The 22,216-nt window shown below is 45.2% G+C and overlaps 1 protein-coding gene and 1 long non-coding RNA gene across 6 annotated transcripts in view; one reads left to right on the forward strand and one right to left on the reverse strand.

Annotated features, from left to right (window-relative positions):
• Window positions 1–15,272, forward strand: part of LOC129013688 (uncharacterized) — a 78,710-nt gene extending 63,438 nt beyond the window's left edge. For both annotated transcript variants that reach the window (XR_008494056.2, XR_008494055.2), the window contains one exon: window positions 13,621–15,272. This is a non-coding gene — a long non-coding RNA (uncharacterized LOC129013688). The remainder of the gene's footprint in view (window positions 1–13,620) is intronic.
• The window catches only part of CCDC32 (coiled-coil domain containing 32), a 46,206-nt gene that overhangs the window by 20,359 nt on the left and 3,631 nt on the right, over window positions 1–22,216 (reverse strand). For 3 of the 4 annotated variants that reach the window (XM_063652129.1, XM_063652131.1, XM_063652130.1), the window contains exon 3: window positions 17,969–18,125. In XM_063652129.1, coding sequence (XP_063508199.1) covers window positions 17,969–18,125 — 157 coding nt within the window. Of the gene's footprint in view, window positions 1–13,876; window positions 14,880–17,968; window positions 18,126–22,216 lie in introns of those variants that run through there. The other variant, XM_054450267.2, reaches the window with a different exon arrangement.

A 22,216-nucleotide genomic window follows, 5' to 3' on the forward strand; every position in this document is an offset into this window, starting at 1 on the left:
ATCCCGCTCCTTGCCCTTGATTCCATGTCACCCCAAACTCATCATAAATACCTACTCAGCCTCACTTCGCCCAGGTGGTGAAATGGGCACTGGAACAGTGTGAAGGGCTGATTTTCAAATTGCGGCAAACTCTAGGGAATAAGTGTGAACCTCAGAGATGATGAAGCCCCTGGAGGTAATGAATGGGCAAGAGGAGGGAAAAGACAGACTGAACAGTGAGTACCAGACAAGAGTGTGGGGGCAGCAGGGTGGGAGAACGGATCAGGGAAGAGAGAGACGGGCTCAGAGCTCTGACTAGGGCAAGCCAGAGGAGCGGTAACAGGAGGGCTGGGCCAACTGGATTGGCCTTCAGGGCCTGGCAGGGAACCCTGCCTCCAACATCAGTGCCATGATTTCCCATCTTTGAAGTGTCTCCAAGGCTTTGAGGGAGGCTTCTCAGGGTCTTTGAATTCTTTGTCGTTCTTCTTAGCATTTTTTTTCTTTTTCTTTTTCTTTTTCTTTTTTTTTTTTTTGAGGTGGCGTCTCGCTCTGTTGCCCATGCTGGAGTGCAATGGCGTGATCGCGCCTCCCAGCTTCAAGCTATTCTCCTCCTTCAGCCTCCCGAGTAGCTGGGATTACAGGTGCCTGCCACCATGCCTGGCTAATTTTTTTGTATTTTTAGTAGAGACAGGGTTTCACCGTGCTGACTAGGCTGGCCTCCAACTCCTGACTGCAGGTGATCCGCCTGCCTTGGCCTCCCAAAGTGCTGGGATTACAGGTGTGAGCCACCGCACCCAGCCCAGCATTTTCTTCATAGAAAATGATTAGGCTGTCAACACAGGAAATTCTGGGGCCGGGCCAGTCTCTCACATGTCCCAACCTTGACCACAGTGTGGAAGGATAGTAGAGTCAGTGCCCCTAATGTCACCATGTTCCAAGGTCACATATGAGTGTTGAACAGGTGCCAGCCTGGAGCATCCATTGCCCTGGTGCCCTCAGTCCAGAGAGCCCAGTGAGAAGCTGGGCCAAGAAGGAAGACTTGAACCCAAGAGAGCAGTGGGTGGACATTCAGACTAGGCTGGGCTGAACTCGCCCCCAGGGAGAACCACTTCCCACACTAGGCCACAGAGACCGAAATGTCAAAACCAAGGGTCCCGCACAGCCCTGGAAGGCGGATCCTGGCCTGGGCGGGAAAGGGACTGTGCCGGATGCTCACGCGCTGCCTCACATCCCTCCAGCCCATTTCTGTGACCAGCTGCAGCTGCAGCGGATGCTTCTGGTACATGCTCAGTTTCCCACCTCTCTCCTCTGCATGAGGCTTTTCTCAGCCCCTGCAGGGCTGCCTGAAAGTGGCAGGGGCTTAATACCTCCAAAGAGCAAACCTCAACCAGTGAAGGATGGGCATTGGTGGAACTGCAACCCAGATGTGCCCCGTCAGTCAGTGGTAAAATTCTGAGCTGTAATCTTTTTTTTTTTTTTTTTTTTGAGATGGAGTCTCGCTCTGTCACCCAGGCTGGAGTGCAGTGGCTTCATCTCGGCTCACTGCAACCTCCACCTCCCGGGTTCAAGCAATTCTCCTGTCTCATCCTCCCAAGTAGCTGGGACTACGGGCACAACCACCACACCCAGCTAATTTTTGTATTTTTAGTAGAGACATGGTTTTGCCATGTTGGCCAGGCTGGTCTTGAACTCCCGACCTCAGGTGATCCACCCGCCTCAGCCTCCCACAGTGTTGGGATTACAGGCCACCGCGCTCAGCCTCAGCCATGATCTTTATGTCTCCTCAGAGTGATCCCAGGGAGACAGCCCTAACTACCCACAGTGGACCTACTCAACACAGGGAGCTGTCTCATTCTCCTCACTCCCTCACTCCTGCTCACCCCCTAAAATCAGCCACCTACATACAGGTCCTTGTCTCATGGTACACGTTCAGAGTAACATAAAACAGCACAAGAGCGACCTTTTTGTGATCTTCCAGCCCAAGAGTCTGTCCCTCAGGGTTGAGCTAAGATAAGAACTGTTGGAGGGCTCCGCCTCTGACCACTGATTGGTAGGTGATCAGGTGTTTGTCATTATTATCTAGGGAGGAGAAAGAAGAACTCACCAGCTCTCCCTCCCAAATGCTGGGGAGACCAGGGCTGACTTACCAGCAGCAAGCCCCCATAGGTCTCCAGTGGCCAACCACAGATTTTCATAACTGGAAAGGACCTTAGGGGTGATCTGATCCAACTTTCTACACAATGCAGGAATCCCCTTTACAACCTCTCTGACATCTGCTTACACACCTCCAGTGACAGGGAATTACTATCTTCTACAAGGCCACCCTATTGTTGAACAGCTATTAGAAAGTTCTTAACACTGAATGGTAATTGGTCTTCCTGAAACTCCCTGCCATTGGTCCTAGTTTGTCCTTTGTACTTCAGTGTCTCAGCTTTCTACCCAATAATCCTCCAAATATTTTAAAGCCAACTGGGTCTCTCTTAAATCTTCTCTTTTCTATGGAAAACAATCTTATTGTCTTGTCCTGTCTTCAAATGACTTGATCTTCTGAGCCTGCTCATCCTGGACCCCTCCTCTAGGGAGCATTGCAGTTTGTCAATGTTCCTCTGTAGGAAAAGACCCTGTTGCATGGCAAGAATGGCACCATCTTGAAGCAAAACTGCCATAATGACTGATGTTTGACTCCTGCATACCAAGGCATTCCTGTGGCAAGAAACAATGCCTGAGCCGGGCGCGGTGGCTCACGCCTGTAATCCCAGCACTTTGGGAGGCCGAGGCGGGAGGATCACGACGTCAGGAGATCGAGACCATCCTGGCTAACACGGTGAAACCCCATCTCTACTAAAAGATACAAAAAATTAGCCGGGCGTGGTGGTGGGCGCCTGTAGTCCCAGCTATTCGGGAGGCTGAGGCAGGAGAATGGCGTGAACCCAGGAGCAGAGGTTGCCACTGCACTCCAGCCTGGGGGACACAGTGAGACACAGAGTGAGACTCCGTCTTAAAAAAAAAAAAAGAAAGATGCCTGGCCGGGTGGGGTGACTCATGCCTGTAATCCCAACACTCTGGAAGGCAAAGGTAGGAGGATTGTTTGAGCCCAGGAGTATGAGACCAGCCTGGGCAACATACTGAGATTTCTTTTCTTAAAAAAAAAAAAAAAAAATTAGCCAAGGGTGTAGTCCCAGCAAACTCAGGAGGCTGAGGAGGGAGGACAGCTTGAGCCCGGGAGGTTGAGGCCGCAGTAAGCTGTGATAATGCCACTACACTCTAGCCTGGGTGACAGAGCCAGACTCTGTCTAAAAAAAAACAAAATGGAAAAGAAAGAGAAAAAAGAAAAGAAAGAATGCCTGTAGCATAAATAACCCCTCATAAAGATGCTTATCTAACCCCCCCCAGTGGTCATGAAACTTGCAATAAAGTCTGAGGTGTGACCAGCTGCACATGTTTTCCCCTAAAAGCTTGTTATATAAAGGATACTTTCTGGAGGGCAGGCATGGAAAGCACCATCTCGTGATCACCCAAGGTATCGCTTCTGTGCATAAGTTTCTATTAAGTATTTCTCTCTGAGAAACTAGATTCGTCAGCCTCTCTCTCTGTTTTGTTTGTTGTTGTTGTTGTTGTTGTTGTTGTTTTGAGACAGAGTCTCACTCTGTTGCCCAGGCTGGAGTGCAGTGGCATGATCTTGGCTTACTGCAACCTCTGCCTCCTGGGTTCAAGAGATTCTTCTGCCCCAGCCTCCTAAGTAGCTGGGAGTACAGGTGCACGCCACCATGCCCAGCTAATTTTTGTATTTTTAGTAGAAATGGAGTTTCACCACATTGGCCAGGATGGTCTTGAACTCCTGACCTCGTGATCCACCCACTTCAGCCTCCCAAAGTGCTGGGATTACAGGTATGAGCCACTACGCCCGGCCTTGTCAGCCTGTTTCTTTGGCCCCTCAGCTTGGCCTTTAGGGGTAGGTTTGCATAGACCCGCTCACTGCAGAACATCCTCTTACAACGTGGTGCCCAGACGATGCTTTCAGAGAGGCATGACCACTGCAGAATATATTTTTACACTACTATGTCCCCAGTACATTTCCACTGTTTATTCCTAGAATTATAACTTTTTTTTAGCAGCACATAACACTGCTGACTCCATTGAACTGTTAAGACACTGAACACCTGTTTGGAGTTTTCCATACCACTTTCCCCTTTCTTCAGCCAACAGCAATCCTCTTTCACTTCCCATTCTCATATGGTTCTGGTGGGACTGTTTACCACAGTATCCTGTACCCCTAAACCATAGATCTTGCCCTTGTCATAGTCAGTGCTCCAATGATGAGCATGTGACCCAGGCCAAGCCAATCTGAGTCCCTCCCCTGGAATGTATTTATTTATTTGAGACAGGATCTTGCTCTCTCGCCCAGGATAGAGTGCAGTAGGGCAATCATAGCTCACTGCAGCATCGACCTCCTGGGCTCAAGCAATCCTCCCACCTCAGCATCCCGAGTAGCTGGACTACAGGCATGCAGTACCACGCCAGGCTAATTTTTAATTTTTTTTTGTAGAGACGGGGTCTCTTTCTGTTGCCCAGGCTGGTCTCAAACTCCTGGGGTCAAGTGATCCTCCCACCTTGGCCTCCCAAAGTGCTGGGATTGTTAAGCCTAAACCACTGTGCCGAGCCCCCTGGGTATCTATTATATGGGGTTGGAAAGTGTTATCTTTCCTCTGGAGTTCCTAAACTGGAATGATGTCAGCCCAGAGCTCCCTGTGCTATACTAGCACAAAGAAAAAGTCAACAGTGGGAGGATGAGAGGCTAAAGATACTGCTGGAGTCCTGTGCTCCAGCTAGCTGAAGCCAGCTCTATATGTCTTAGGCTAGAATTGAGTCTGGCTTGGATTTTTTTTTTTTTTCAATAGCCTTGGAAAACTTTCCAGAGTCTGGCTTCTTGGCTTCTGTCACTAGAACAAACTAATAAATACTCTGTTCTTCTCTGTCCTCCAGTTGTGTAGTTAATTTCTGATCCCAAATGAAAGATTTCACGTTTATCTGTATTATGTTTCATACTTTGTCCCATCACTCTAGTCTAAGAAAAATTTTAGAATTGTTATTCTTTTATTCAATTACCTACTCCCTCACTTTTGATAAGGTTACCTTCTATTCACTCAGCCAAATCATTGATAAAAATGTTGAGCTGAACAGAGGAAAAAGAAACCAACAACATGTCAGTTTATCAATAAAAGAGTACCTTAGGGATGATTGTTCAAACAACTGTGAGTCTCCCCATCATACTCTTACCCAACGTACACTCCGCATCCTGTCTGACTTGATCAGGCACCATGCTGAAGACCACACTGTACCTTGGCATTCTGCTAAGCCAATATTTGATGGTCTCATCCCCAAAGGATGTAAGATTAAAGAACCAAAACTGGTCCTGGAGATATCTATTCTTTAAAATGCTCATAAACTCTCAGTAACCTATCTGCTTTCTTCTACACACACACACACACACACACACACACACACACACACACAGTCCCTCTCACCTTTGCCTCCTCCCTTTCTACTTATCTGCTAAAGAAGTAATTTTTAAAAGTGGATTAGGTCAACATGAAGGGAGGAGAGAGTCAGTTTGTTTGGGAAAAGAAAACCTTTACTTTAGAGCAATGTGTGACAAAACACTTGGGACAGAGGAGGTGGAGAGAATGGGGGGAGATGAACATCTCTCTGCCACACATTGACAAATGGGAATAGTACATTGAGGGCTTAGGAAAGGCTGGGGCTGGAGGCTAGGGAATCCAGGAGCAGAGGCCCACTACCATTCCACTTTGGCCCGTAGGAGGTGGTGTGGGGTACCAGCAGAGAGCACAGGCGCTGGAGAGCTAGGCTTGGCTCTCCATCCTCTGGCACCACCACCTGCTAACCACCCACTACTACCTGCTGAGAGCCTGCAGCTCCCAAGACAGACACTCAGGTGCCACACTTTCCTCCACTCAGTGACCAAGCCTCTTGCAAATGCTCCCATATCCACTTCCCTCCAGCCTTGCCGCCACACCTCATTCATGTAACTATCATCTCTTCAAAGATTTATTCTGCCTCATTCTCTCTCTCTTCACCTTCTGAGACTGGAATCACACGTATATTAGACTGTTATTGTCCCACGGCTCTTAAAGGTTTTGCTTTGTTTTGCTTTTCCCCCATCACAGTTTCTCTTTGTGTTTTAGTTCAGAGAATTTTTATTGACCAGTTCAAGTTCACTGGTTCTTCACCTATGCCTACCTACTGAAAAGCCTGTGGAAGCAATTCATCTCTAATATCATGTTTATTTCTAGCATTTCCATTTGACTTTATTTTTCTTTTTCTTTACTTTTTTTTTTTCTGAGACAGGGTCTCACCCTGTCACCCAGGCTGGAGGGCAGTGGCATGATCTTGGCTCACTGCAACCTCTGCCTTCTGGGTTCAAGCGATTCTCTTGCCTCAGCCTCCCAAGTAGCTGGGACCACAGGCACGAGCCACCATGCCTGGCTAATTTCTGTATTTTTTGGTGAGATGGGGTCTCATGTTGCCCAGGCTGGTCTCAAACTCCTGTGCTCATGTGCTCCTCCTGCCTTGGCCTCCCAAAGTGCTGGTATTACAGGCATGAGCCACCACACCCAGCCCCATTTCACTTTCTCTTAGTTTCCATGTTTCTGCCAAAATTCCCTATCTGTTCATGCAAGTTGCCCACCCTTCCCCACTAGACCCCATAGTAATTATAATTATTTTAAGTCCCTCTGTGATAGTTCCAACATCTGTGTCATCTGTGAGTCTGGTTCTGTTGATTCATCTTCTGATAATGGATTGGGTTGTTTTCTTCTTGTCTTTTTGTGTGTTTTGCAATTTTTTTTTTTTTTTTTTGAGACAGAGTCTTGCTCTGTTGCCCAGGCTGGAGTGTAGTGGGGCCACCTCAGCTCACTGCAACCCCACCCTCCCAGGTTCAAGTGATTCTCCGGCCTCAGCCTCTGGAGTAGCTGGGACTACAGGCACACACCACCAACACCTGGCTAATTTTTATATTTTTAGTAGAGATGGGGGTTCGCCATGTTGACCAGGCTGGTCTGAAACTCCTGACCTCAGGTGATCCACCTGTCTCGGCCTCCCAAAGTGCTAGGATTACAAGTGTGAGCCATAGCGCCCGACCTGTGTTTTGTGGTTTTTTAACTGAATGCCCATGGTGTATAAAACAGCAGAGACTGTGGTCAATAGTATCTGTATCTGGGAGTGGGGCTGCCTCTTCTGTCAGCCTGTTGGTCTGGGGGGTTGGGTCAGTCTTGTTAGGAATTGGACAGGGTTTGGGTTTGGTTGTGCTCTCATTACCTTCAGTGCACCCCAGGTTTCAAATTCCTCTAGTGGTGGGCTGCTTAGAGTGGGGACTGGGATGTCAGGGCTTCCTCAGTGCTGCTGTCCCACACTCAGCTTTTCAGCTGGGAGAAGACTTCTGTTGCTTGTGATCTGGTGCCAGGCTCAGGCGGGGCAGGGCAGGGTTGATTCTGTTACCCTGGCCCAGCTTCAGTCTTAAATAGGTCCTAGGCACCTGAGCTTCAGCAGTGGGACTTTCTCAGTGTTTCTGTCCCTCTTCCCTATGGCAGCCAAACTCTGCCTTATATGTGGTTCATCTGGGATTAGCCAAAGTTCTTGCCCTCCCCACAACAGAGTGGACCTTCGCTTGAATCTTCAGCCCAGGACAGTTTCCTGCTTCTGCCCCTGGGTAGGGGGTTTCTGCTCCTAGTCCCAGGAGCAATGGGTCTTTGCCTGTTCAAGAAGGGCAAGAAGGTTTTGACGCCTTACCAGAAGCAGATAAGTTTTGCTTTTATTCCCCCAACTGAAGCAAAAGTTTGTTACTCCTCCTGCCGTGGCTTAAGGCTTTTCCTTAAAGGAGAGGGTTGTGGAAGTTGAGGCTTTTTCCTTAAAGGAGAGGGTTGTGGAAGTTGAGGCTTTTTCCTTAAAGGAGAGGGTTGTGGAAGTTGAGGCTTTTTGCTTAAAGGAGAGGGTTGTGGAAGTTGAGGCTTTTTGCTTAAAGGAGAGGGTTGTGGAAGTTGAGGCTTTTTGCTTAAAGGAGAGGGTTGTGGAAGTTGAGGCTTTTGCTTAAAGGAGAGGGTTGTGGAAGTTGAGGCTTTTGCTTAAAGGAGAGGGTTGTGGAAGTTGAGGCTTTTTCCTTAAAGGAGAGGGTTGTGGAAGTTGAGGCTTTTTCCTTAAAGGAGAGGGTTGTGGAAGTTGAGGCTTTTTGCTTAAAGGAGAGGGTTGTGGAAGTTGAGGCTTTTTGCTTAAAGGAGAGGGTTGTGGAAGTTGAGGCTTTTTGCTTAAAGGAGAGGGTTGTGGAAGTTGAGGCTTTTGCTTAAAGGAGAGGGTTGTGGAAGTTGAGGCTTTTGCTTAAAGGAGAGGGTTGTGGAAGTTGAGGCTTTTTCCTTAAAGGAGAGGGTTGTGGAAGTTGAGGCTTTTTCCTTAAAGGAGAGGGTTGTGGAAGTTGAGGCTTTTGCTTAAAGGAGAGGGTTGTGGAAGTTGAGGCTTTTTCCTTAAAGGAGAGGGTTGTGGAAGTTGAGGCTTTTTGCCTTCCACCAGCAGCCGCCTTGATCAACCTCTGCATGCATGCATCACCAAGGAAGAACAGTCCCTCCCTTTCCTGACCTGTTCCCACTTTTCCCCATGAACCCCAGGGGAGGCCTGTAGAAAAAAGGTTGCCTTTGCATGCACTCTCGTGTCTAGAATCCTATTCAGCTATTCTAAACTGACATGCTAGGCCACATGTGGACTTTACACATTTGTTAACATTTTTATTGTTTTTTTCTTACCCACTTGTAAGACAGCCACATCTTCGCCAAAGTTGAAACAGTTGATGGGTCACTATCTCTCCTTCTATTTCCTCTCACTCCTATTCATTTCTGTGGACTCAGCTCCCCTAATACTATCTCTCCTTTATTTGGTTGCCTTGTGGCCTTGGCTTTCTGATGGGCTCAAGAAAAGTTATGATTTTGTACCTGCTTTTTCACATTGTTAGGACGGAAGGGACATTTTCTTGCAGTATTCTACATCCTAAGTGGAAAAAGTCCTGAAGTACTATCATCTCTTTCTTAGACAACTGCAACCACCTCACAGCTGGTCTCCTGCGTCCAATTTTGCCCCTCTCCCTACTGTAGCCAGCATAAGTATTAAATTCTGCAACCATCGCAGACTAGAGGGGGCTGCAAAATAAAATACTTAAAAATTAGCTACTTAAAACCTGAAGCTTAGCTTATGGTGCATTGGTTATCTATTGCTGAGTAACAAATCAACCCAAAACTTAGTGGTTTAAACCATGACATTTATTGAATCTGCAGGGCTTTGCAGGGACAGCTTGTCTCTGTACCACTTGGTGTCACCTGGGACAGCTAAAAAACTGGGGGATGAAATCATTTGAATTACTTACTTATATGTCTGATACCTGGGGTGGGAAGACTCAAACAGCTGGGACTCCCTGGGCTTCTCTACCTCTCTGGGGCTGACTTCTTACATGCCGGCCCAGAACTACCAAGGAGCATGCTGAGAGACAGAGAGAGACCCCAGGTGGAGTGCTTTTATGACCTTGCCTCAGAAGTCCCATTATTTGTGCTGTACTCTATTAGCAAGGCAGTTACATAGGTCTGCCCAGGTTCAAATGGAGGGAATATTGACCGAAGATCTCAGGGGAGGAGTGTCCACATCACACTGGAACATGAATGAGTGGGATGGGATACACTGATTTGGCCATCTTTGGAAAATACAATCTGCCATACATGATTCTACTTGTTCTGTAATAGTGAAAAAATAACAATAAAAATTGAAGTAGAAAATAAAAACAAAGAAAAACCATTTCACATAGACATGTATCACTGCCAAGTGTGAATAACTTGTCCACCCTCAATCACTTTAATTATGGCAAACCCATGGCAGCCATAACCTTCTAGATGTACATCTTATCTTGTCACTGCCCCTCTTAAAATCAGCCATTAGCTCCCTGTTCTCCCACAATAAACTCCAAACTCCTTAACATGGTTTATAAAACCCTTCACACCTGGCCTTGTTTAGTAATTTCCACTCTCACCTCTCGTCTGTCCCTCCTATGTTCTTTGTGCTCCAGCTACACTGAACTACCTTCCATCCTCCAAGTTCCCTTTTGCCTTTAGGCCTTTGCACATGCTGTTTTCCTCTTCCAGGACTCCTCTTGGTCCCCATGCTCTTACTCTTCTATTTCCTCTCATTCCTATTCATTTCTATGGACTCAGCTCCCCTAACACAGCCTCTCTCCTACCCCACTCCAACTAGTCTAGGGCTCTCATATCTCCTTCCCACGTGCTCTCAAAGCACCTTGTGCTTACAACGTCCACAGAATTAATGAGGTAGGCTCTATTCCCCCCTCCATCATTCTATGTGGGAAGATGCCGTTTTGCTTTATTTCACACCATGCACAGTGCCTGGAACATGGCAGGGGCTCAACAAATATTGGTTAGATGAATGAATCTCTGCCTTAAATAACCTATTTCTGGGTTCAAGTAAACAGCCCTCGCACAAACCTAACATCCCAATGGCAGTATCCTATCTTGAGTCTTATAACTGACGTAGGGCCAAAGCTGGTTGGGATAATTTAGAATTTTCAAGAAAACCTTGCCTGCTTCATGTGGCTGGGGCTGTTCTCAGCCTTGGAAGACTCCTTCCAAAACAGAGCCACGGAGAGGCTCCAGGGCTTCCGTCTTCCAGCAATGGTCCTGGTGGGCAGGTCTGCCTGGAAGGGTGCACCTCGGCCACAGCTGGCGGGATGTTTGTTTACTTACTGTGCCTACAGCCAGGGCCTATTTCTGGATCAGGTATTGGATGCATGCCTGTGTCACTCCAGCCCTGATCTCGCCAGGCGCTGAGTGATGAGCATGTGTGCGCGCCAGGAGAGAACAGCGGCAGTCCCTTAGGTTATCTGCCTGGCTGCAGCCCAGCCTTCTCTGGGTGTACCAAGTCATTACGGCTTGGCCCCTGTTGGTGATTACCCTCCCCTGGCTCTAAGGCTTAGCACTAAATATTGCTCCTTTTGCTCTAACTTGCTGTCTGTTTCACTAAGGAGGAAGAAGGAAGAAAGTCAGGGGTGATAAATAAGATTCTACCAACTTACAAATCTTACTAGGTTGAGGAAGCCCTAACTGGAGTTCCTTGGAGTTTTCAGGGTCAAAGGAAACAGATCAGCATTTTGGGCCAATACTATTTTTTCCTATGGTTAGTCCCATTACTAAAAAGGAACTGGAACATGAAGAGGTCACTTGACTTATTTATGACCATTCAGTAAACCACAAGACAGATAAAAGACAGCACCCAAGACTCTCAGTTTCAAATTTAGTGCCACTTCACTAGCCTAAGATAAATCTATATTAACAAGTTAGCTTTGGGAGCTAGTGTCAAATTTGGTTTTGGTAAATGGAGTTTCACCTTTTTTTAGAGCCATTGTTTACACTGTCACCTCTAAATCAATTAAGAAACTATAGCTACAACTCACTGGGTTCCCTTCCGTGGAGTCGTGCAGAGCTCCTCTCACACCGCACCCAGGTTTACACATGGGCTAGAAACCGTTCAACTTACAACCCTGTTTCAGTTCCTCTAAAGCGATTCTCCACTCTCTCATATTCCAATTTCTGTTTCTGAGGTAGAAAATGGGAAGTAGGGAAAAGGCAAAGCTAGAATCTTGCCTGAATGACAGAAACACTATTTTCGGGTACAGAAACATTCTCTTACCGTCCCATGATCTGCACTTTGGGAGCGTGTTTTGGGACCTCATTGGTTTTTTCTTAAACTGTTGTTTCTGAGAAAGAATAATTTTTGTTTGTTTATCATGCAGGGAGAATAAAAATTTTAGTTTTTCTTTCTTTAAAAAATCCATCCTGGCAGGGCACGGTGGCTCACGCCTGTAATCCCAGCACTTTGGGAGGCCGAGGCGGGCGGATCACAAGGTCAGGAGATGCAGACCATCCTGTCTAACACGGTGAAACCCCGTCTCTACTAAAAATACAAAAAATTAGCCGGGAGTGGTGGTGGGCACCTGTAGTCCCAGCTACTTGGGAGGCTGAGGGAGGAGAATGGCACGAACCCGGGAGGCGGAGCTTGCAGTGAGCCGAGATGGCGCCACTGCACTCCAGCCTGGGCAAGAGAGTGAGACTCCATCTCAAAAAAAAAAAAAAAAATCCATCCTGAAAGCCATCGGATGGCCCTGGAGAGGAGTGAGGCCTGGCATCTGAACTCCAGGCGGAGATGGCAGCCTGCAAGCCTGGACCAGGGCTGGATGACCGTCAATATTCTGGCTTCCTCAACGTACCCAGGGGCCACAGAGAGCCACTCTCTGTGTCACATGTATCCTGCCAATAAAATACAGTAGGAATAAAGCGACTAAATCTACTAATAAAGGTGTTAACCCAGCCCGGACAACATGGCGAAATCCCATCTCTACAAAAAATATAAAAAATTAGCCGGGCATGGTGGTATGCACCTGTAGTCCCAGATACTCGGGAGCCTGAGGCAGGATCACCTGAGCCTGGGAGGTCAAGACTGCGGTGAGCTGAGACCGTGCCACTGCCCTCCAGTCCACCTGGTGATAGAGTGAGACCCTGTCTCAAAAAAAAAAAAAAAAAAAAAAGGTTAACCATTAGTCAATAAAAAGAGAGGAAAGGGCCAGGCATGGTGGCTTGCACCTGTAATCCCAGCACTTTGAGAGGCCAGGGTGGAAGGATAGCTTGAGCCCAGAGGTTCGAGACTAACCTGGGCAAAATAATGCAACCCTGTCTCCACAAAAAAAAATTTTTTTTTAAATTAGCCAGGCATAGTGGCACATGCCTGTAGTCCCAGCTACTCAGGGGAAGCTGAGGCAGAAGGATGGATTGAGCCTGGGAGGTTGAGGCTGTAGTGAGCCATGATTGTCACTACACTCCAGCTTGGGTGACAGAGTGAGGAGACCTTGTCTCAAAAAAACAAAAAAAAAAAAAGGAAAAAAGAGGAGCAGCCAGGCGCGGTGGCTCATGCCTGTAATCCTTGCACTTTGGGAGGCTGAGGTGGGCAGATCACCTGAGGTCAGGAGTTCGAGACCAGCCTCAACATGGAGAAACCCCAAATCTACTAAAAAAAAATACAAAATTAGCCAGGCGTGGTGGTGCATGCCTGTAATCCCAGCTACTCGGGAGGCTGAGGCAGGAGAATTGCTTGAACCTGGGAGGTTCAAGCAAGAGGCTGCGGTGAGCCAAGATCGTGCCATTGCACTCGAGCCTGGGAAACAAGGGCGAAACTCCATCTCAAAAAAAAAAAAAAAAAAAAAAAGAGGAAAGTATATTTGAATACTACAATAAAAATATTTGTATCACTAAGCAAGTATATGGAACCACCTAACTGGTTCCTATCCTTTTAGGCAAGACAAATACTTGATTTAGAAATGAGCAAACAGCCGGGTGTAGTGGTTTGCACCTGTAATTCCAACTACTCAGGAGGCTGAGGTGGGAGGATCACCTGAGCTCAGGAGTTTGAGGTTACAGTGAACTATATGATTGTAACACCGCACTCCAGCCTGGGCAACAAAGTGAGACCTCAAAAAAAAAAAAAAAAAGCAAATGTTCTCAGAAGATTTATTTATTCTATTTTTTCTTTTAGCTCCTCTCTCGATCGGAAGATTTTTACAGCCACCCTACTGATCATTAGGGATTTGTAAACTATTACCCAGGAAGAAGGCCCATGGAGCTAAGGCCTCAGAACACCGAAGTCTGGACTGTCTGAGGGCACATGCTAATAACAGGAGGCTGGCAAAGTGGCCAGCTCCCGTGCCTTTGCATGCATTTGTCTTTACCTCCTGCTGCCTGGGAAAATCCCTCCAGGAGCAATCGAGTCAACAGCACCACAGACACTGCTATTCCGTTGAGAAAAGTTTTATATGGAAACACATACTGATCATGAACATGATAAACAGGGAGGGAAGCTTGGGCTCAGCCAGGAAAGCTGCCACAAGGAAGACGTTTGGAACTATCCAGGAGTAGTGTCAAACACTAACACCATATTTACAAGTTTAATTTGGAACCTGGCCCTTTTTAAGTGCAGGAGGAAGTTGGAGGAGAAGCCGTGCATGAAGTAAAAAATATATATACACAGACATAAACACCCACATTTTCACACTTCTTTTGCCCATTTTCTCCACAAGGAACAAATGAGGGAAAGAAGCCCAGCCTCTCTCCCTGGAGTCCGTATACTTACTACAGATTCGTTAGAGAAGCCCCAGGTGGGGCTTGGATTCAAGGAGCAGACTTCACTCTTACTGGCCCCATTCACGTGACAATTCACCAAGGGAATGCTTGGGACACAAGCATGAATGTCCAGAAGAGGCAAGAAAATATATGGCTCACTTAACTTACACATTACACATAAGAGGCCTCAGTTTCTCCAAGTACTTTCACATTCGATCCTTAGCAGACTTCTAACCTGCAGTGACAGAGCTCAGCCAAGCTGTGAGACACAGAGGAAAGCAGCATTTTGATCCAGTGTGCACTGGGTCAGTCACTTCATCCAAGACAGTCACACATGCCAGCCCCAAGTAAGTCCCTGGGGGCTTGCAGCTGTTTTCTTCGTGGAGTGGAAATTTGGGTTTTTTCCTTCAGTGGATTTCTCCCTGCTGCTGTCACTGAGCTCCACGCTGCTCCCTCTGGACCCAAGACAGTTGCTCGGCGTGTGTGTGTGTGTGTGTGTGTGTGTGTGTGTGTGTAATTTACTGTTCTGCTGCTGCTGGCTTGTCCCCGGCTGCTGGCTCGTCCTCAGCCACTGGCTTCTCAACCTGTGACTCTGGAGGAATCAGATACTGGACCTCCTCTGTGCTGATGGCTACTTTATCTGGCTGGAGCCACCTCTTGAAATGTTCCAAGGTGCTATGAAAGGGCAGAATAAAAGGGTGGCTGTGTCAGACCTCACTGATTAATTACTTAATGATTATCTCAGTTACTCAAACACTACTTTCCCGCCCACCAGCAATTTCTTCCTACAATTGTTTTTCACTGCTAACCTGGGGAGTACAAGGATACTCCTATGGCAGCTGTGCATCCTGGCAGCTCTGCACATAATTTACCCCATAGTGGGCACTTTGGCTACAGGCAGCAGCAGGCCCCCTTCAAATGCAGAGCCTCTGAAGGCTTGATGAGAACCGCTGAAGAGTTTACGCCTCATTCCTAAAGACCTAAAGATAGGTCTTTTTTCACTCAAAACAGGAGAGGAGAGAAATTGTCAAGGGAAAGAAACACTCAAATAAATACCAAATTATTACTGAGGCAGAAATCTGAGTATCTTTTGCCTCTTATAGCTGAAGCAGTCTGGGACTCAATTATAGCACTTACTTGCACTAAGTGATTTTTTTTTTGTGGGGCTTTTTGTCTGTTTATTTCATCCTATAGCAAGTCCCTAAGATCAAAACATCTGAGCAGCAAATATTCCCCACAAGAGAATGACCACTATGCCAGAAGGCTCTCTTTTTGTCTGGATCTGTAGGGAGAGGGGAGATGTAATTGTCAAGCTCAAGGTCCCCTACCCGCCTTCCTTACAGGACCCTATACCCTAAAGCTATTAGATATTCACAGTAAAATATAAATGACTAGAAATATTGTAAACCTTATTCTATGCTCCTCAATAGCACAAAATCTTAACCCAAGAAAGAATACCATAACAGCAGATTTTAGGCATCTCTTGGTGTATGGGGGAATTTATGTTTTGGATAGTTGGATTTCTCAGCCCATTACTCCCTTGCCAAAAGCATACCACAAGGAGGATCACCTACCTGGCCCTCACATACGTGAAGACCTATACAACCCCACTGTAAAATGGCCTCTGTTTAAAAGATAAACTTTGAAGAACTAGTGTTTCCTGATGTTTGTTCTGGATAATGATAGAAAAAAACATTCCCACAGATGTAGGCTCTGGGGAAAAATCTAAATGTCAGAGGGCAATGAGAGCAGCTGATTGACTGTAGTGCTCACAGCTCGGGGAATCAGGTGTGACACAGCATTTAATCTTCATTTACCACACTTTTCATCAAATTGTTCAAATTATTTCCATAGAGAAGGGAAATCCACATTATTTTACATATTGATAAATACATAGGAATATGCTGATCTGATTTCAGAGAAAGAGGATTTCTACTTGAAAATGACACAGGAGAAAGTTTTGTGTTTTCTTCTCAGAGCTGGAGAGAAGAGAGGTATTCAGGGGGAGAGAATATAAGTAAATACCAAATTATCAGTGGGTCAGGAGTCTGCATCTTCAAATCTCCTATGTTTGGAGCAATTTAAGACTTAATTAGGTTGGACCTTTAGAGATAGAAAAGAGCAAAATGTATATAATTTCCTGAACCCTCAGAGGAGAGTTGGCCTGACCTTAGATGCTACGCTGATTTCTGAAGCATCTAGAGGCATGCTGATTGAGCATTTGAGATAATGTAAGTGAAAGTATTTTACACATTTGCAAGTAAATGTACCTATGAAGTTTTATTCACATACTGTCCTGATTTCGGCAGCAGTACTTCTTCTGACATGATGGGACTCTCAACACCAATGTCCATATGTTGGAAACTCAAGTTAAATCACATTCCCCTAAGACCTTTTGTTAAAATTCAATTTTTTACTCCCCCCGTTGATTTTTACTTTGAATAATTTCTTACCACACTCTAAAATTCTGTAGGAAGGATAATATTAGTAACAGCCAACACTTCTGTAGTGCTTACCATGTGCTAGGCATTGTTCTATACCCTTTACAAATAGTAACTCATTTAACCCTCATAACAACTTATGAGGTAAAAGCTGATTGCTCCCATTTCACAGATCAGGAAACTGAGGCACACACAGGTTACTTACTTACCCAAGAACATACAACCAGTAAGTGGCAGAGCCGATTTCCTGTGTCGAGCCCCATTCCTGCTCATTGTGGCAGAGTAGTATGCCCTCTCTATCTTTCTGGATCTAAACTACTTGCAGGTACTGTTCAAGTCCTGCCTCCCTCTATGGCAAAACACCAAAGCCAGGAGGGAGCTCAGCGGCCTCTCAATTCCCAAAGCACATTCTGTCACTTCTACTCAACTGGCCCTTCTCTTATTACTGCCTGGTATTGTTAGGTATGTCTTTATATATATTTGTCATCTGCCCTCAAGTAGTTTTGAGGACAAAAACAAATGGGTTTAAAACTTCCTTATACCATTCCCTCCATGACACCAAGCACAGTGCTATCACACAGTGGATGCTTAATAAATTCATTAATTTAGTCTACATAAATTCATTGAGTGGCTACAATCTGACAAAAATTCTGTAAGGCAGGCCGGGTGCAGTGGCTCACGCTTGTAATCCTAGCACTTTGTGAGGCTGAGGCAGGCAGATCACCTGAGGTCAGAAGTTTGAGACCAGCCTGGCCAACATGGTAAAACCCCATCTCTACTAAAAATACAAAAATTAGTCGGGTGTGGTGGCACACACCTGTAGTCCCAGCTACTCAGGAAGCTGAGGCACAAGAATCACTGGAACCCAGGAGGCAGAGATTGCAGTAAGCCAAGATCGTGCCACTGCACTCCAGCCTGGGCAACAGAGCGAGATTCTATCTCAAAAAAAAAAAAAAAAATCTGTAAGGCAGTGGAAATTCAGAGGTAAGAAGAGACGAAGAGATAGTTCCAGAAAATAATCTCTCTGAGGAGTAAATGGTTTTTCCTTTTGTTACAGTAACATGGTTTCCAAACCTCATGAGAAAGAATTCAAGAACATAAGAGCGATTGATTAGTTACTACTTTCTCAAGTTCATTGCATACTTAAAAATGAACACAATGGTTTATCCTTAACTCTATTCAATCTGTGACCAACATGTAGCTGCAGTATTTGCCTTTTGGCAAAAAAGTCTGTTCTTAAAAATCTACTGCTGGGCTAAAAACAAATAGAACAACTACATATAAAGGATGATTTCAGCTGGAACTAGACGGGGAATCGATTACCTCTCATCAGAATCAAGTCCATCCACAAAGAACTCTGAAGCTAACTTCTCCTGGAGGAACCGATCCCAGCATTCCTTCTTGGCTTGGGCCAGAGTTCGAAGCATGTCCTTGGAAGTCACTTCCTGATTTAAACCTTTGATTCTTCTTAGCTTCTTCTCTAGAGAGAGAAGTAGAGCTTAATAAGGAAAATGAGCATGACATGAAATTTTAACTAAATCTAAAACTCAAAATACCAACTTAAAAAATCTCTCACTGATGAGGACATCCACACTCCCTGCCAAAGAGGTCATTTTTTAAGGACAGATAAAAGGGAATTGAACATTCTTCCTTTTTCCTTCACAAAGTCCTCACCCTGCATTGTATCAAATAAATGTTTAACCCGAGAAAAGGGAAAAGCCATAGGTTCTCATAAATAAATCAATGGCATGTTTTCTTTGAAATCACGTCAGCCCAGCAGGTATCTCTCTAAGGAATGCTTGTTTTCCCTGGTTTGACATGTGTATACTACCGTCTTTTTTCAACTCCTTGAAAATAATCTCTCTGAGGAGTAAGTGGTTTTTTCTTTTTGTTACAGTAACATGAAGTGGTTTCCAAATCTCATGAGAAAGAATTAGAGAAAATGATGAAAGATCCAACGGTTCATTAGATATTAAAATTGACTTGATGAGAACTCAATAAGAGACCTTTAAAATCTCTATGTGTGATTAAATTCTTAATAAAAAGAATCTCCCAACATTTTTTAAAGTTGCTCAACTTGTGGCCTGGATGTTGGAGTCTAATAAAAACAAACGTCTTCTAATCCCATGACAGTGCTCCATATGGCTTCTTGATGACAGAGGTTACATTACTCTTGTTTGCATTTTAACTCTAATTGTTTAACAGATTTCCCCTTTCGAAGAATACAAGAAAGGACATCACCATTTACCGTCTGCCTTAATTTAGTTTGCCTTCAACCATAAGTACATAGGTAAATGATGGCATGGTGGGGTGGTGAACGTTAAGCTTACAGCCAATAGAAACTATGATTTGCAGTTCTGTTTTCATTTCTAAAAAAGTCACATCAGCTAACACCCACTGATCAAAACAAATACCTTTTGTTCCTGTTATTACTATCATGAGCTCACCCATGTAAAAAACCTTCAGTTGATAAGTGTTAAATATTTGCAGTGTTTGTTTTCTCCTTGAGGATATAAAAAGGGTTATCCATAGCATACATTTAAGTTTTTAATTATTGCTGTTATCAGTGGATTCTCTTTGATATAGGTTATTTAGCAATAAAAACAATCTTCATATTGTCTGGCCTCAGTTGTCAAAGAGGAAGGTACTCTTTTGGGCCGGAAAAGGTCTTTCTCTGTCTAAGTATGCTGAGTCCCTGGTCAGGTGTGATTTCAATAGGGCAGGCAGAAATAGGCACTAACGCGTCCTTGTCTGCCGCTGTCTCCCAGTCCGTGCCATAGGCAACAGAAATGACTCTTATTTTCTTCAGAGATGAAAACTTCTTAACTGACTTTAGAAAAGATCATTAACTTTCCAAGCCAGTCTTCACTAATCAAAATCATCACTGTCTTCATTAAACTTTTTCTTTCTTTTTTTTTTTGAGACGGAGTCTCGCTCTGTCACCCAGGCTGGAGTGCAGTGGCACAATCTCACTCAGCTCACTGCAAGCTCCGCCTCCTGGGTTCAAGCGATTCTCCTGCCTCAGCCTCCCAAGTAGCTGGGATTACAGGCGCACACCATCACACCTGGCTAATTTTTGTATTTTTAGTAGAAACAGGGTTTTGTCATGTTGGCCAGGATGGTCTTGAACTCCTGACCTCATGTGATCTGCCCGCCTCAGCCTCCCAAAGTGCTCTCTCTCTTTCTCTTCCTTTCTCTCTCTCTTTTTCTTCCTTCCTCTCTCTCTTTTTCAACAAGGTCTTGCTCTGTCACCCAGGCTGGAGTGCAATGGCATGATCACAGCTCACTGTAACCTCGAACAACTGCTAGGCTCAAGCAATCCTCCCATCTCAGCCCCCTGAGTAGCTGAGATTACAGGCATCTACCACTTCAGGCTAATTTTAAAAAATATATTTGTAAAGACAGTCTCACTATGTCGCCCAGGCTGGTCTCAAACTCTTGGCCTAAACGTGACCCTCCCACATCGGCCTCTCAGAGCGCTGGGATTATAGGTGTGAGCCACCATGCCTGACTTTCATGAAAGTTTCTTAGAAGCCCTTGTCATACAGCACCAACAAGCCAAGGGATCTGGTTCTGTAGCTTTATCCGATTGTTGCCTCTTCTCCTTATCATCATTAAACAGATGCTTTGGCTACCACATGCAGAATTTTCATCCCCTAGGCCATGGCTGCAAGCATTGCTATCCTATCTTTTGTGGCTTCCTGGCAAATTTCACATTACTCCCTATCTTTCTATCACTCCACCTATGTTTGTCTCATATCTTTTTCCTCCAGTACATCATTAACAAAATCCTTTTTGTTTTTGCAAGATATTTCTTAGCTATCATGCAAGCTCTCTTCTGACTCTTCTTTCCGTCTTTCCTCAGAAGCTCCTTCTACCTGAATTGCCTTTCCTTCCTCAAAAAATTATTCCCAGGTTTGTAGCTGATCTTCGACAAAGCATACAACAACACAAATTGGGGAAAGGACACCCTATGTAATAAATGGTTCTGGGAAAACTGGCTAGCCACCTGTAGAAGAATAAAACTAGATCCCTATCTCTCACCTTATACAAAAATCAACTCAAGATGGATATAAGACTTGAAATCTTCAAAATTCTAAAAGAAAACCTAGGAAAAACTCTTCCAGACATTGGCCTAGGCAATTTTTATTTTAAGATGGAGTCTCGCTCTGTCTCCCAGGCTAGAGTGCAGTGGTGCGATTTCGGCTCACTGCAACCTCCAACTCCTGGGTTCATGCGATTCTCCTGTCTCAGCCTCCCGAGTAGCTGGGACTACAGGTGTGCACCACCACGCCCAGCTAATTTTTGTATTGTTATTAGAGATGGGGTTTCACCATGTTGGCCAGGATGGTCTCGATCTCTTGACCTTGTGATCTGCCTGCCTCGGTCTCCCAAAGTGCTGGGATTACAGGCGTGAGCCACCGCGCCCGACTTAGGCAAAGAATTTATGACTAAGATCCCAAAAGTAAATGCAACAAAAACAAAAATAAATAAATGAGATCTAATTAAACTAAAAAGCTTCTGTACAGCAAAAGAAATAATCAGAGTAAACAGACAACCCACGGAATGGGAGAAAGTATTTACAAACTATGTATCTAACAAAGGACTAATATCTAGAATCTACAAGGTGCTCAAACAAATCAGAAAGAAAAAAACAATCCCATCAAAAAGTGTGCAAATGACATGAATAGACATTTCTCAATGGGATTTGAGAAGATATACAAATGGCTAACAAACATATGAAAAAATGCTAAAAATCTCTAATCATCAGGGAAATGCAAGTCAAAACGGTGAGCTACCACCTTACCCCAGCCAGATTGGCCACTATTAAAAAGTCAAAAGACAATAGATGTTGGCATGGATGTGGTAAAAAGAGAATCCTTATACACTGCTGATGGGAATGTAAATCAGTACAACCTCTGTGGAAAACATATGGAGATTTCTCAAAGAACTAAGAGTAAATCTACCATTTGATCCAGCAATCCCACTACGAGGTGTTTACCCAAAGGAAAAGAAGTCATTATATCAAAAAGACACCTGCACGCATGTTTCACAATTCATAATTGCAAAGATATGGAACCAACCTAAGTGCCCATCGAGCAATGAGTGGATAAAGAAAATATGGAATATATACACCACAGAACACTACTCAGCCATAAGAAAGAATAAAATAATGTCTTCTGCAGCAACTTAGATGGAGCTGGAGGCCATTATCCTCTAAATGAAGTAACTCAGGAATGGAAAACAAAATGCCGTACGTTCTCACTTATAAGTGGGAGCTAAGCTATGGATACACAAAGGTATACAAAGTGGTATATTGGCCGGGCACGGTGGCTCACACCTGTAATCCCAGCACTCTGGGAGGCCGAGGCGGGTGGATCACGAGGTCAGGAGTTCGAGACCACTCTGACCAACATGGTGAAACTCTACTAAAAATACAAAAATTAGCCAGGCGTGGTGGTGGGTGACTGTAATCCCAGCTACTCAGGAGGCTGAGGCAGCAGAATTGCTTGAACCCGTGAGGCGGAGGTTGCACTGAGTCGAGATCGTGCCACTGTATTCCAGCCTGGG

This window comes from Pongo pygmaeus, chromosome 16 (assembly GCF_028885625.2).
Source record: "Pongo pygmaeus isolate AG05252 chromosome 16, NHGRI_mPonPyg2-v2.0_pri, whole genome shotgun sequence".
Classification (NCBI taxonomy): domain Eukaryota; kingdom Metazoa; phylum Chordata; class Mammalia; order Primates; family Hominidae; genus Pongo; species Pongo pygmaeus.